The following is a 16,386-nucleotide window of genomic DNA, read 5'->3' as shown; positions in this document are numbered from 1 at the left end:
GTAATTACATACTTGTATTTAATCAAGCATACACAGTAAATACATGTATTTACACAATAAGTGCATTGTAACAAACTATTAGTACTGTGTAAGTACATATTAGTTAAGGCCACTTAATATAAAGTGGGACCGAAATTATTTATTTATAAATTAAGCACTGAAGGTAAAACAAAAAAACAAAACACTGGCAAAAAAACACGACACAGAGGAACCTTAAAACCTCACTGCCAGCTAGCATTTTGAAAGAGCAACACAAACAGCACACAGAAGTATAAATGCGCAACTACGCGCAAGGCAGGCACAGTGGGTCATGTCGATCACTTGACGCAGAAGTATTAATGAGACCTGATGATAACAGATTTCCAACGTTCTTCGAAATATCTTCTTTTGTGTTCAACAGAACAACAAATAAAGCTAGTTTAGAACGAATGAATAGTGAGTAAATAATGGCAGAATTAAATTTTTGTGTTTTCAACTATCCCCTAAAGATTGTTTAATTATTTATACTGAAAAACAAGACAAAAAAAGGGACATCATTGTGTAACAATCTGTTGAAAGACATTCCAAAGGATTGTCTTGTTCCATTTTTATTTATTTTTTTGAAGCTCCAAATGAAATCCTCAGCGTTTACAGCTGCTCCGAGCGGATGACATGGAAAAGCGTAACGTTGTACAGGACCTGATGTCCGTTATTCCAAGCATACAGTGCTCGATCCCGCGGGTTATAGTCCAACATGGAGATATGCGAGTACTTGTTTTGCAGAACGATATCGATGTACTCATATGTGGAGGAGTTGGTGTGGTAGGCGTAGTAGACTTTTGTCCCTCCCGAGTAGCCGTTGGTCACGTACAGCGTCCCGCAAATCATAAAGGACTCCCCAGCACTGCGCCTCGGATGATTGGTGGTCCAGGACTGGATGATGTGCAGGGTGATTGGGTGGAGCTTGCTGATGACGATGTTTCCCGCGTTCTGATTGGTGGCATAGACGGCCCACAGCCCGCCCTCGTCGACCATGAGGTCGATGTCGGAGTGTCCGCCCCAAGCGTAGTGGTAGGTGTTGCTGAAGCCGGCGTTGTCCAGTCGCTGGGATTTACTCATGGTGGAGGTTTTGAAGTCGAACTTGATGATCATGTTGCTCTGGAACTTGTTGAAGTAGATGGAGCCGTTGTAGACCACCTGACCCGTTCCAGACCAGGGGTGCGGGAGCCGGTGGGACGTGAAGTTGTCCGACGTCATGAAGTCCGCCATGGATTTGTACTCCCGCACAAATCGGTTGTTATGATAACCGTCCATGTACCACACCTGGAGAGAAGTGAGAGAGTACATGATTAATTGATATAAATTGATAATAATACCAGGATATGAGTAAATAAGACACATCTTTGATAGCACAAGTATGCATTCATAATGGTTTTTGTCATTTGTAGCATTTGCTCACTGGAAAACATTTCCTGTTGGCCATCAGCAGGACATGTTGCATAGGTTTTGAGGTAGATTCACTACGTCCTGAAGGCTTATGAAGAAAAAGTACATACTTTTGATTGTGTACAGAAGAGTTTGAAAGTATTAGGACCCACTTCCTCGTTAACGGACCGTTATGTTGCTTGGTTATTTCCCCTGTCAATCACCTCGACACATCCTCCTTATTCCTTTCATATTTAATGTCGGCATCTAGCTCTCTGCAACTCTCACATGGTCTCTCACATGCAACTCTCACAACTCTTACTCCCCCCTGGTTTTAATAAGGTGCTATACAAATTAAATTGATTGATTGATTGATTGATTGATTGATTGATTGATTGATTGATTGATTGATTGAGGGTTAAACTTGAGGACTGTGTAAATGAATTCTGGATTCTGCATTACATTGATTGACTAGTTAGTCATCTGTAAGGTAGAAGTTAGTCATCAGATAGACAAATTGGCCAAAGCTCAATTCAGTAAACTTCTATTTGCAACCCAGGCTCATTCTGAAAACATAGTCCCACGGATGTTTCTGGAGACTGCGAATTATGTAGCCTGAGGTACGTATGGCTGCATTTAATTTTTTAAGCAAACGCTACGGGCTGGTAAAATGCTGTTTCTTTTTTACCGGCTGACCGCTTACCCCCGTGTGGAGGGCTTTCCCTCCACAACCAGTTTGTCCAGTTAGCTCATCGTGTACGTCAGCGGACTTGAGACTGCTTTTGTAAACTGTTGTATGGGTTTAGGGAAGTAAGTGGACAGGCAGGTCAATCAGTAAAATTGGTTGGGTTCAGGGAAGGAGGAGGGTGAGTCGATTGGCCCAGTCAATCATTCAGTCAGTCAGACAGACGGTCATTCGACAGCGGCCTCTAGTGGGTTTACGTTAGAACAGCACGGGTGCGAATGCCACTCCTGAGAGACATTTGAGATACGAAAAAACGAACACAGCGACCTCTCGTGGATTTGTGAAAACAAAAACTGCAAAAATACCTCCAGGAATGTATTTCCTGGTCTTCAGAAACATCCACGGGACTACGTTTTCAGAATAAGCTTGTGTTGCTTAATTCTCTTGATCCAGCTCAACGTTTTGTGCACTGTGGGTAACTGAGCTTCAAATTCAAAATATTAATAGAGAAGAAGCCAATTTAATTCTGAATCTTGCACAACCCTGACTGGGATACAGAAAAAAGTCCTTATGTTCGCTTATATTAAAGTAATACATCATAACACCAGCCACTATAAGCAGTCCATATGGAGGTAAGCGGTCACCGGTAGTGCAATAAGGAACACGAGCTGTATGTGGCGTCTAATCACCCCGTAGTGTTCGTTTCTCACACAAAATACAGCCAGGTGAAGCCACTGAAGACATTTCCAGAAAGAATTGCATAATGGATTAAAACCTATCTGTACTTTTCAACATTCACAATTCCATCAATTCAGATAGTATTTCCTAACAACACTCATAGAAATGCAGCTTAAACCAGGACAAACAACCTCTCTCCAACATTGTCATCTCTTAAGTAGTTCAACCAAAATAATTTAAACTCTTAACTCCTATCCTAAACCATACATCAGCTAAAAGATTATTTATTCATCCTATAATCTAAATTTTTTTTAATTTATTTTTTAATTGACAAAAAATGTACACTTATGACTGATTTTGTGTTTTAAATCCATTATGCCACCAGTAAAACAAGAGTTAATGTTGGCTTAAAACATTTGCACAGAACTGTATGTTCTTATGTTCGCTTATATTGAAGTTATAGCCACTAGAAGGTATCTCTACCAATATCCATAAATTATACGAAGCTTACATTTTTGGCTTGATATTCAGAAATCAGAATTCAAGCAGGTTAAACAGAACGACTGCTCAACCCGAAGTGGGTCAAGTTGTTCTTTATTTTTTTCCGTGTGTGCATTCAGTGCTTGTTGTTCTGGCTTGAATCTGCCGGCGCAGCAGGACGTGTTGAGTAAGGTCTTAATTAAATTCCAGACTGAAGGTATCCATCCTTCCCTGGCGGTGGCAGAACAAAAAAAAAAAAAAAAAAAAACTGACAGCCAAGACGGTGCTGTGTGTGCCAAGCATTACCAACCCTGTAGGGATAATTCCAGATCATTCCGGATAAAAGCAGACTCTCCGTTGAGAATTCTCAGCAGTCTCTCAGTGAGCGAATGGAAAGGTTTATGGAATATTCCAGAGCACAGCAGGACATCTGTGTGCTCTCTGTAGGAGGCACGAAGCAGTAACCAACATCTACTGTATATATCAACATACAGATGCATCTCTTCTGCATGTTTAATCATATATCGCAGTCCTTCTGGAAAGACACTCTCTATCACAATTAAATTTGATTATATTTTAGTGCATTTAACAGCATTTCTCAAACTATAAATGTTTCCAAATCAGCTTTATGCTGAAGATTTTGGTAATATACTTTCTGTGATTGAGTACTATGCAAAACTAGAGATTATTAAACCTTCTAAGATAAAAGTAATACTAAATAATACCAAAAACTACCACGTTTTTGCTCAAATTCTGGAACTGTTCTTTGCCAGATGGCTGTTACTTAAAAATGTAAGCAATGGCAATGCATAGGAACACAATAGGGTTTAGCATAAATATCAGATCATTAAGACTGTTTTGCATTTATATGTAATCTGACTGTGATCTTTGGTTGTAAAAAGCTCACGATTAAAAATGTTTTTAGTGTCTGGCTCATAGTGAATCCTTCTCTGGGGTTTGCTTGAGTTGTTTAAAATGTGCATTTAAAAATACATCATGCACCAACATCAACAACAACAACAACAACAACAACAAAAACATTTCAAAACAGAAAAATATCCCTGCGGTTTTCTATATTGAATAAAAAATAATTTGAAAAGGAATGAAAGAGGAATAACAGACTTAAATATTTGTTTTTTAGCTGCACTGTTATATTCATATTACTATACTATTGAAGTACTTTATCAGTGAAATAATTATGTAGTTTCTCTAATTGATTAAAAATAATGTTATTAAATAACAACAATAATAATAATAATATTAATAATAATAATAAAAACTTGTATTATTATTTTCTGAAATACTTAGCAATTAATTCGTTTTAAAGTGGTATTTTCTAATTGACTTAAAATTTTATAATTTTGATTTTATAAAATTTGATTATTAATTAAAATTTTATTTTATTTGAAAATGCCCATATAATTAAGTTACATAATGCACATAAAGATTTATGGCTGGTTTAAATACAATTATTTAATTATTATTTAAAGTTTATTTATTTTTAAAGTTTATATACTTTATTAAGTACACCTTACTAGTACACCCTTCAGAACTGCATTAATCCTTCATGGCATAGATTCAACAAGATACTGGAAATATGCCTCAGAGATTGTGTTCTATATTGACATGATAGCATCACGCAGTTGCTGCAGATTTGTCGGCTGCACATCCATGATGCAAATCTCCCATTCCACCACATCCCAATGGTGCTCTATTGGATTGAGATCTAGTGACTGTGGAGGCCATTTCAGTACAGTAAACTCATAGTCATGTTAATCTGAGATAATTCACGCCTTATGACATGGCGCGTTATTCTGCTGGAAGAGAAGACTAGCCATAAGAAAATGAGAACACTGTGGTCATAAACGAAATGGACATGGTCAGCAATAATACTCAGGTAGGCTGTGGCGTTGACACAATGCTCAAATGGTACTAATGGGCCCAAAGTGTGCCAAGAAAACATCCCCTACACCATTACACCACCACTACTAGCCTGAACTGTTAATACAAGGCATGATGTATCCATGCTTTCATGTTGGTGATGGCAAGCTCTGACCCTACCATGCGAATGTCGCGGCAAAAATCGAGACTCATCAGACCACGCAACATTTTCCAATCCTCTATTGTCCAATTTTGGTGAGCCTGTGCAAATTGTTGCCTCAGTTTCTCTAGCTGACAGAAATGACACACGGTGTGGTCTTCTGCTGCTGTAGCCCATCTGCCTCAAGGTTCTACATGTTGTGTGTTCAGAGATGCTCTTCTGCAGACCTTGGTTGTAACGAGTGGTTATTTGAGTTACTGTTGCCTTTCGATTGGCTCAAACCAGTCTGGCCATTCTCCTCTGACCTCTGGCATCAACAAGGCATTTGCGCCCACAGAACTGCCGCTCACTGGATATTTTCTCTTTTTCAGACCATTTAATGTAAACCCTAGAGATGGTTGTTTGTGGAAATCCCAGTAGATCAACAGTTTCTAAAACACTCAGACCAGCCCGTCTGGCATCAACAACCATGTCACGTTCAAAGCCACCTAAATCACCTTTCTTCCCCATTCTGATGCTCTGTTTGAACTGCAGCAGATCGTCTTGACCAAATGCATTGAGTTGCTGCCATGTGATTGGCTGATCAGAAATGTACCTAATAAAGTGGTCGGTGAGTGTATATAATTACTTATCAAAAGTTTTTTTTTTCTTTAATAAATATCTTGGTTTCCAAGAAAGTATTTATGTAATGAAAAATAGAGCAAAATAGTAATACTGTTATTGTGTATACTAATTTGTAATGTCAATAGCCATATTTACTATTACATAGACCAGGGGTGCTCAATCCTGTTCCTGGAGATCTACCTTCCTGTACAGTTTAGCTCCTACCCTGATCAAACCACCTGAACCATTTAATTAGGACCTGAAATCCACTTGATAATTAAAGACAGGTGTGTTTGATAAGGGTTCCAACTGAAATCTGCAGGAAGGTAGATCTCCAGAAACAGGATTGGCCACCCCTGACATAGACTATTAATAAATAAATAGTCAATGAAAATTAATTGCACAGTATTAATTAAGCATAATATATCAATTGCAATTTATTCCTGTGATTCAAAGCTGAATAACATGCTAATAAATGGTGTTCATAAAAAAAAGTGAATAATCCTCTCTGTTTAACAATGTAATTGCAAAGTTACATTTAGAGCTGCTTAAAGGGATGGGTCAATAAAAAGAAAAAGAAAGTTCTGTCAGTATATTTACTTATAAAGTTCCATCATTACAACCCTTCGCTTGTTCTAAACCTGTTTGGCTTTCTTATGTTGAACACAAAGAAGATATTTTGAAGAATGCTGAAAACCTGTAACCATTGACGTACTTAGTGTTTGCTTTTCCTACTATGGAAGTCAATGGTTACAGGTTTCCAGCATTCCTTAAAGTATATTCTTTAGTGTTCAACAGAAGAAAGAAACTCATTAACATTTGCCATGTGAGTAAATAGTGAGTAAATCGTCATTTTTGGCATGAATTATCCCTTTAACTTGTGAAATATAGATGCCAGGACACATTTCTTAATATTTGTGAAGCAACCAGTAGCATTTCTGCTTTGTTATTCGTCCATATCAGGTCACACATTAACTTCATGTTCAATAGCTGGCGATATCAAACATCAGAATATGGAGTGTTACAATCTGACCACACGGACTGGTCACAGGGTGTTTGTTCAGGCTTTAACTTTTACGCTCATGCAGACCTTGAAAAGCTGCTCCATCTCTGCTTGGTGTCTCTGACAGAAACATGCGACTCTGCCAAAGCTTTTTATCTTTCAAGAGCCAAAAAGCGCTCTGAGATATTGCTTATTGTTCACTCCCACACACACACACACACACACACACACACACACACACTGTCTGTCTCACACATACAGCCTACAGTCTCATCAACCTCTGAGAACAAGAGCCTCCAACCCAAAGTGTGAGAAAAACAGGATAAGAGGGAGGAGGATGAGCGCTGAAACGCGGGTCTGTGGGAGCGAATGAAGGTTATATTTTCACTAGCTTGATTTATAATTGCTCTCCAGTGTTTATGGGGTTTGAGCTTTATGAAAGGCATCGTTTTATTGGAGTATTGGGTTTGTACAAGTGTCTTTTTTTGGTGAATGTGTATGGTTTCTAACTCAAGAATCTAGAGCTTTTGGAAGCTTAAGTAGTTTAATATGTTATAACACAGGTGTCAAAGCACAGTTTAGTTCCAACCCTAATTAAACACACCTGATCAAACTAATTGAGTCCTTAAGGCTTGTTTGAAACCTACAGGTAAGTGTGTTGGAGCAGGGTTGGAACTAAACTGTGCAGGGCTTCGGCCCTACATGAATTGAGTTTGACACCCCTGTGTTATAATATACTGTTGGGGGGGGGGCATGGTGGCTTAGTGGTTATCACTTTCGCCTCACAGCTAGAAGCTCACTGGTTCAAGTCCTGGCTGGGCCAGTTGGCGTTTCTATGTGGAGTTTGCATGTTTTACCCGTGTTGGTGTGGGTTTCCTCTGGGTGCTCCGGTTTCCCCCACAATCCAAAGACAAGAGCTGTAGGTGAATTGGGTAAGCTAAATTGTCCATAGTGTAAAGCAGGTCGCACACCAGAAGTGCCGCTCGGCATTGCGTCACGCAGTGCCATGCATTTTGGAACTCTAAACATAGTTTCTATCAGGGAACACACACCTACGTCGCAAGTCGGCAGCTGTCCGCAACGCCCAGCCATGACTCAGGACACTGTTCGTATTTCCGCTGCGCCACAGAGTGCCATCTAAATAGTTTTATTTTAAATATCATGCAATTGTGTGCGCCTGGTGTGCGATACTTCCAACTGTCATGAGTGTGCCGTGTTGCTAAAAAGAAATAGTTATGTGTAACAAAAATGGAGTAACACAAGGCGAAAGTACTGAACTACTGAAATATATTTAATGAATTATATTTTAAAAGGCTTTTTTGTTTTTGGTGACACTTACATGCTATAATGGCATCACCAATGACTAAATCACTGGTGGAATATAGTGAATATCCACAATATTGATGCAAACGTTGCTCTGACAGGGATTTAAATGACTGAAAATCAGCTGTATATGGATCGCATGTCCACACAATTTACAGTTTGGGATCATTCATTCATTCATTTCTTTTCGGCATAGTCCCTTTATTAATCAGAAGTCGCCACAGCGGAATGAACTGCCAACTTATCAATCATATGTTTTACACAGCCGATGCCCTTCCAGCGGCAACTTATCACTGGGAAAAATCCATACTCACTCATAGACACACATACAGTGCACTATGAACAATTTAGCTTACCCAATTTACCTGCACCGCATGTTTTTGCGCTTGTGGGGAAAACCAGAACACAAACACTGGGAGCACATGCAAACTCCACACAGAAATGCCAACTGACACAGCCAGGGCTCAAACCAGCGACCTTCTTGCTGAAGTGATTGTGCTACCCACTGTGCCACCGTGCTGCCCAGTTTATGATCCTATCTTTATTTATTTATTTAATTTCTTAATATGTTATACACATATTCATAGCTTGAAACAGATGAAAATATGACCAGTCTGCTGTGTTTCTATGGAAATCCCAGTGTTGCTGCCATTATGACCTATTGTTTTTTTTGCTTGCACAGGTCATGTGACTGAAAACTATTAATAGACTTACTCCATGAGATTTCAAAAAATGTTGGCTTTCAACACTATATTTGTTTGTCCTTCTTTAGAAAGAAATATCATCAAACATATAATCAAGGAAAGTTCCTAAAACTGAATCAACATAGACGTGAAAACTGGTCAAATTGTTTGCTGTGGCAGCAGTTAAAAAGCATATGGAGAATTCAGCTTTGCCATGCCAACTACTAATTGGCAATTTGTCATTTATCTGACACTTTAATGCAAAAAAAACACTCGCTGGACTTTTATTACAGGAGCATTTTCTTGCAACCTGGGGTTAAGCACTTGGCACTGGGTGCAACGGTGACAGTATCGAACCCATTAGATTGATCTACTGTATGACCTATTATGTTTGGTAACCGGCCCAGATTTTTAACCACAATGGCATGCAATCCAATAGATAAATAGGTCAGAGGTTAATACAGTTGAAGTCAAAATTATTAGCCTATTAATATTTACCAAATGATGTTTAACAGAGTAAGAAGTTTTTCACGGTATTTCCTATAATGTTTATTCTTCTGGAAAAAAAGTCTGATTTGTTTTATTTTTGCTAGATTAAAGGAGTTTTTAAAAATCCTTTTAGGGTAAATATTGTTAAGTGTTTACGGAACAAACCATCGTTATACAATGATTTGCCTACCCAGATAGCAAGTGAATGTGGTCTTCCTTCGGCCCAGACAAAATGAACTTGTGCCTGAAGTGGCCCACTTGTATACAATGGCTTAAGGGGGCCAAAGATTTAAGCTCATATATGGGCTATTTAAGACAAAGATTTGGCACTTATAGTAAAATGTAATATGAATGTGAGCCTAATGTGGCCCATGTGGAAAATGATCAATTTGGCCCAAATAATGGAGGACAAATGTGGGCCACTGTTGGCAAAAATGTGGCATAGTCATTTACGGGCAATCTGGGTCTAAACCTAAAGTGGCTCACATGTGTAAGTGCAAGTGTGGCCCAGTTATCTTAAGACACATGTGGGCCACTTTTGGCAAATATTTGGCACAGTAAGCTCTGGCTATTGCGGCTGTGAGCCTAATGTGGCCGAGAGAAATATGGCAAGTGTGGCCCAGTTATCTTAAGACACATGTGGGCCACTTTTGGCAAATATTTGGCACAGTAAGCTCTGGCTATTGCGGCTGTGAGCCTAATGTGGCCGAGAGAAATATGGCAAGTGTGGCCCAGTTATCTTAAGACACATGTGGGCCACTTTTGGCAAATATTTGGCACAGTAAGCTCTGGCTATTGCGGCTGTGAGCCTAATGTGGCCGAGAGAAATATGGCAAGTGTGGCCCAGTTATCTTAAGACACATGTGGGCCACTTTTGGCAAATATTTGGCACAGTAAGCTCTGGCTATTGCGGCTGTGAGCCTAATGTGGCCGAGAGAAATATGGCAAGTGTGGCCCAGTTATCTTAAGACACATGTGGGCCACTTTTGGCAAATATTTGGCACAGTAAGCTCTGGCTATTGCGGCTGTGAGCCTAATGTGGCCGAGAGTAATATGGCAAGTGTGGCCCAGTTATCTTAAGACACATGTGGGCCACTTTTGGCAAATATTTGGCACAGTAAGCTCTGGCTATTGCGGCTGTGAGCCTAATGTGGCCGAGAGAAATATGGCAAGTGTGGCCCAGTTATCTTAAGACACATGTGGGCCACTTTTGGCAAATATTTGGCACAGTAAGCTCTGGCTATTGCGGCTGTGAGCCTAATGTGGCCGAGAGTAATATGGCAAGTGTGGCCCAGTTATCTTAAGACACATGTGGGCCACTTTTGGCAAATATTTGGCAGAGTAAGCTCTGGCTACTGCGGCTGTGAGCCTAATGTGGCCGAGAGAAATATGGCAAGTGTGGCCCAGTTATCTTAAGACACATGTGGGCCACTTTTGGCAAATATTTGGCACAGTAAGCTCTGGCTATTGCGGCTGTGAGCCTAATGTGGCCGAGAGAAATATGGCAAGTGTGGCCCAGTTATCTTAAGACACATGTGGGCCACTTTTGGCAAATATTTGGCACAGTAAGCTCTGGCTATTGCGGCTGTGAGCCTAATGTGGCCGAGAGAAATATGGCAAGTGTGGCCCAGTTATCTTAAGACACATGTGGGCCACTTTTGGCAAATATTTGGCACAGTAAGCTCTGGCTATTGCGGCTGTGAGCCTAATGTGGCCGAGAGAAATATGGCAAGTGTGGCCCAGTTATCTTAAGACACATGTGGGCCACTTTTGGCAAATATTTGGCACAGTAAGCTCTGGCTATTGCGGCTGTGAGCCTAATGTGGCCGAGAGAAATATGGCAAGTGTGGCCCAGTTATCTTAAGACACATGTGGGCCACTTTTGGCAAATATTTGGCACAGTAAGCTCTGGCTATTGCGGCTGTGAGCCTAATGTGGCCGAGAGAAATATGGCAAGTGTGGCCCAGTTATCTTAAGACACATGTGGGCCACTTTTGGCAAATATTTGGCACAGTAAGCTCTGGCTATTGCGGCTGTGAGCCTAATGTGGCCGAGAGAAATATGGCAAATGTGGCCCAGTTATTTTAAAACATATAAGAGCCAGTTAGGCAAATATTCGGCCCAGTAAACTCTGGAGAAATGCAGCCATTAGCCTGTACTGGCCCAGAGAAGATATGACAAATGTGGCCCAGTTATCTTTAAACATATGTGGGCCACTTTTGGCGAATATTCGGCACAGTAAGCTATGGCTAATGTGGAATTTAGCCTATAGTGGCCAAGAGAAGATATGGCAAATGTGGCCCAGTTATCCTAAAACAAATGTGGGCCACTTTTGGCAAATATTTGGCAGTTAGCTCTGGCTAATGTGGCTGTGAGCCTAAAGCGGCTGGTTTATAAGCTAAAAAAAAATGCTATAGTTCAACTTCTGCTCACAGAGACATCAATAATCAGCGTATAAACCTTAACAACGGTGACAATTAACAAAATGAACAAAACTCAAAAACAGGAGACTAAAAGTGACGAAATCAACAACGTCAACATAAACAGCAGAATCAAAAGCAAATAATGAAAACTGGAGCATTAATAAGCTATAGAACAGTGGTTCTCAACTTGTTTGGCCAATGGACCCACATTTTAACATGGTCATCAAGCCGAAACCTAAATTTTTAGGAACTATAATACAATTTTAGGAATTATAATTAATTTGTATTTATTTGTTAACATAAACAAGTAGTGACAGAAAATTATAAGAAACTCACCAAGACTTACAAAAAAAACAATATTTTATTGCTGTCATTTAATGAAATGTATCAAATTATAGAAATATTACAAAGTAAAAACGACAAATACTGTAAACAGCGGTTATAGGGTAAAGGAAGGTTCAGTTACCATGAACTAAACTGAACTGTTAATAAAACATGTTGTCTGGTTTCTAAATGTCGTTTTAATTTCGAATTCTTTTGTGAGAGCGCCTCACTACATATGACACTGAGACTTTTTTTGTCGTCAATATATGTAAATCCATAATTTACATATTCGGGGTCGTGCTTGCGCTTCGACATATTTGTTGCTATAATTAAATGAAATTTCACATGTCAAATGGTAGGGTTGTCGTGCACGCATTTCAAAATAAAAGTCCGGTATAAGCAAAATAAGTAAAAAATTTTACTTTTGTAGTTTTTTTTTTTTTGCCCACACACCCTGCGACCCACTGAAAATGTTCCCGTGACCCACTTTTGGGTCGTGACCCACCAGTTGAGAAACACTGCTATAGAATGAATTCATATTGCAATGCATGCTTGGATTTTTTGTATGTTGCCACACCCAGCAAGTGTAAGGTGTAGGCCAGATCTGACAAACAGGAGTGGACCGCCCTAGAGCCATCATTCCATTCAGCATGTGGTCCAGATGTAAGTGTCTGGTGGGGGCCGCATCTGGGCCAGAATACAAGCAATATGGTCAGTTCTGGTACATTTAGTTGAATTCTGGCTGATATGGGATACTGCTATGGCTTATTTGTGGCCAAGATCTGGCAAACAGGAGCGGACCGCCCAATTGCCATCAGTCCATGCGGTATGTGGGCCGGATATAAGTGTCTGGTGTGGGCTGGATTTGAGCCACATGATTTTTACTAACTGGGTAATTACCCTAACTTATTCAACTTAATTAGTTAAGTCTTTAAATGTGATTTTAAGCTGAATACTAGTCTCATGAAAAATATCTAGTCAAATATTATGTGCTGTCATCATTGCGACGATAAAAAAAGTCAGTGATTAGAAATGAGTTATTAAAACTATTATGTTTATAAATGTGTTAAAAAAATCTCTGTTTAACAGAAATTGGGGGAAAATATATAAAGGGGGGCTAATAATTCAGGATGGCTAATAATTCTGACTTCAACTTTGCATGAGATCACAAAGCCTAAAACCTCCATCACTCTTTCGCAAATGTCTGAGAAACGATGAGGCTTTGAACGAGCTTGTACAGAGAGGTCTTTAGGAGCATCTATCTCTCATCCGTACAGCAGCGTGTGGGGTTTTAACCTCCAGCTGATATCAGAAGACCCTCCATTACGAGCCCCACTGGAGCACTTCATGACTGGATGAGTGGAAAATGATTTGGCTTTGCTTATTTCCCCCTCGTGCTGCTGTGAGTGTTAGTGACCTGCCTTAAACTCTACAGCTGTCCAACAACAAATAATGCTTGATATCAACTGCTTGGTTTTATTTTTTTTATTTTTTTTAGTGTGGGTGTACTGGATTGTAAAAACGACTGATCAGTATGTACGTTGTTTCTCAAGTCCGTACTTTACTATTTTAACATGTTTTTGGTGCAGCGTGAGATTAAAGAAGCTATAAAATTGCTTTTAGCATCTGTTTCTAAAAATAGCTGAATTATGTATGCATTAATATCTGCCACAAGAGCCTCAAAATGGCATTTTATTGTTTGTGATTTCTGAAAAAAAAAATTTATGGAATTTGAAACATGAGACCTTTTTTATCAAAAGCGACAATACAAAGCTTGTTGTGATTTATTTCATGGGAGGTGTGATATATTATGTTTAGTGAAGTTTTATTCACACATTAATTTTTGTATTTAGTATTCTATACTATATTTAGATCCTGAAAGAAATTGTTTTTGAAAACTTGTAAAAAATAAATAAATAAAATAATAATAATTTAAAAGCTAATTATTTTTAATATACAGCGGGGAAAATAGGACACGTCCTATTTTTTCCTGGGAATAATATAACTACAGGAACGGTTGACACGGAATTGAACCAGATCTTAGTAAAACCCCAACAATACAAGCATAAAAATAACAATGTTCTGTGTAATAACAATGAAATGACACAAGAAGAAAGTACTGAACTTCTGAAACGTATTTAATACTTAATACTTTAATACCTTAATAAAATTCTTTTTTTGATGGCAGCTTAAAGACTCCTCTCATATGGAGAATGAAGTCACATGCATTGCTCAGGTGTGAATTTTTGACAGACTTCAACAGAGTACAAAAATCAGGATGGTTCTGTGGGTCTATTAAATCTGATCTTTATATTTATATTTTGTATTGGATTCAGATCAGGTGATTGGCCGGGCCATTCTACAGCTTGATTTTCTTTTTCTGAAAGCATTGAGAGTTTCCTTTTGGATCATTGTCTTGCTTAAATGTCCACCCTGCTTTCATCTTCATCATCTGCTAATGTAGATGTTGGACTGAAGCAGCTAATATCCATTTACAATGACAAAGAGCAGAGGGTTGCTGAATAACTACTGAGAGATTTCAGCTGCTGTCTGGGCCTTCACTGCCTTTCTACAGCTCCCTTTCTTCATGTGTTCAATACTTTTCCCTGCGTCATTTCATTGTGTTTTATTACACATCATTTCATTTGTAATCTAATTAGTTTAGTTTTCTTTGCGTATATGGATTTCTTTGGTTGTTACGGACATCTAGAAAAAAATTCAAAGTCAACGGCACAATTGGAAATATTTTTAAAATAGTTTTCTGAAAAAAAAAGGTTAATATTATATTATTATTATTGTTATTAAGTGCAAACATGCAGTGAATAAAACATTTATAGTATTTACCTAATTAAAAGTAGACTCAGAAAACAATAACTGTTACAAAAAAATTATTAGTATTGATCTGTTATTTATTAATTTGATGTAATTAAAAAGCAATTGCTTTATAAATATAAACTAGCATGTACAATATAATTAGTTTTATATTATAGTATTTTAAAAATGTATAAATAACATTACTTATAAGTAATATGCTTAATAAAAAAGTTAATGTTTATTTTTATTTTTTGTTTGTTTCCATATGAAAATAAATTGAATCTTCTACAGCATAGGGCTATAATATTTATTTATAATATTTATATTATGCTTTCTGAAATGTTTGATGGGTGAATAATTTTATTGTGCCACTTAACTTCTATTTTGTGTGGTGTGTAATTAAAAGTATTAGCCCTCCTGTGAATATTTCTTTTTTTAAATATTTGCTAAATGATGATTAACAGAGCAAGGAATTTTCCACAGTTTTTCCTATAATATTTCTTTCTTCTGGAGAAAGTCTTATTTGTTTTATTTCGGCTAGAACAAAAGCAGTTTTTAATTTTTTAAACACATTTAAAGGTCAATATTATTTGCCTTGAGCAATATTTAGATTGTCTACAGAACAAACCATCCTTATACAATGACTTGCCTAATTACTCTAACAAAACTTGCATAATTAACCAAATTTAGCCTTTTAATGTTACTTTAAGCTGAATATCTGGAAAAGTATCCAGCAAAATATTGTGTACTGTCATCACGGTAAACATAATGAAATCAGTTATTAGAAATGATTTATTAAAACTATTCTGTTCAGAAATCTGTTGAAAAAATCTCTCTGTTAAACAGAAAATGGGGGGAAATATACAGGGTGGCTAATAATTCAGGAGGGCTAATAATTCTGACTACAACTTTGCTTGAGATTAATCTTCTTTCCTAAACTAAACTGTTCAACTAAAATTTGGGGGAAAAATTTACAGGGGGGAAATAATTCAGGGGGGCTACCAATTCGGACTTCAACTGTATATGATGACCTATCTGAGTTTTCCTCGTGTAAATATATCTGCGTTTGTATAAGATGGCTCGGCCTTGAGGTTTGTTTTTCTGTGTATTTGATTCTTTATGAAGTGATTGCCGTGAGCTATGTGCTCATGGGTTTTTTACTGCGGGCATAAAAATAATCTGATCTCCGCTATCAGAATGTTAATGAATCTCAGAAATGAATCCTGTATGTACGTCCTACACACAGAAATTAGTGTTGTGCTTATTACCAAATACTAAGAGATACATGCAAATGTTGAAAATGCATGAAAAATGTATCACAGTTTCCATAAAAAATATTAGGTAGAACTGTTTTTAATGATAATAATTTTTTTTTTTGATGAGCATATGTGCATATTAAATTGATTTCTGATTAATCATGTGACACTTAAGGCTGC

The 16,386-nt window shown here is 38.1% G+C and overlaps 1 protein-coding gene across 2 annotated transcripts in view; it reads right to left on the bottom strand.

Moving 5' to 3' along the window:
• Positions 1 to 536: 536 nt before the first annotated feature.
• olfm1b (olfactomedin 1b) overlaps positions 537 to 16,386 on the bottom strand; it is a 62,140-nt gene continuing 46,290 nt past the window's right edge. For both annotated transcript variants that reach the window (NM_001328415.1, NM_001328414.1), the window contains exon 6: positions 537 to 1,302. In NM_001328415.1, coding sequence (NP_001315344.1) covers positions 628 to 1,302 — 675 coding nt within the window. In that variant the 3' untranslated portion in view covers positions 537 to 627. The remainder of the gene's footprint in view (positions 1,303 to 16,386) is intronic.

The sequence above is a fragment of the Danio rerio genome, chromosome 21 (assembly GCF_049306965.1).
Source record: "Danio rerio strain Tuebingen ecotype United States chromosome 21, GRCz12tu, whole genome shotgun sequence".
In the NCBI taxonomy this organism is placed as follows: Eukaryota; Metazoa; Chordata; class Actinopteri; order Cypriniformes; family Danionidae; genus Danio; species Danio rerio.
This window is presented reverse-complemented; position numbering and strand designations above follow the sequence as displayed.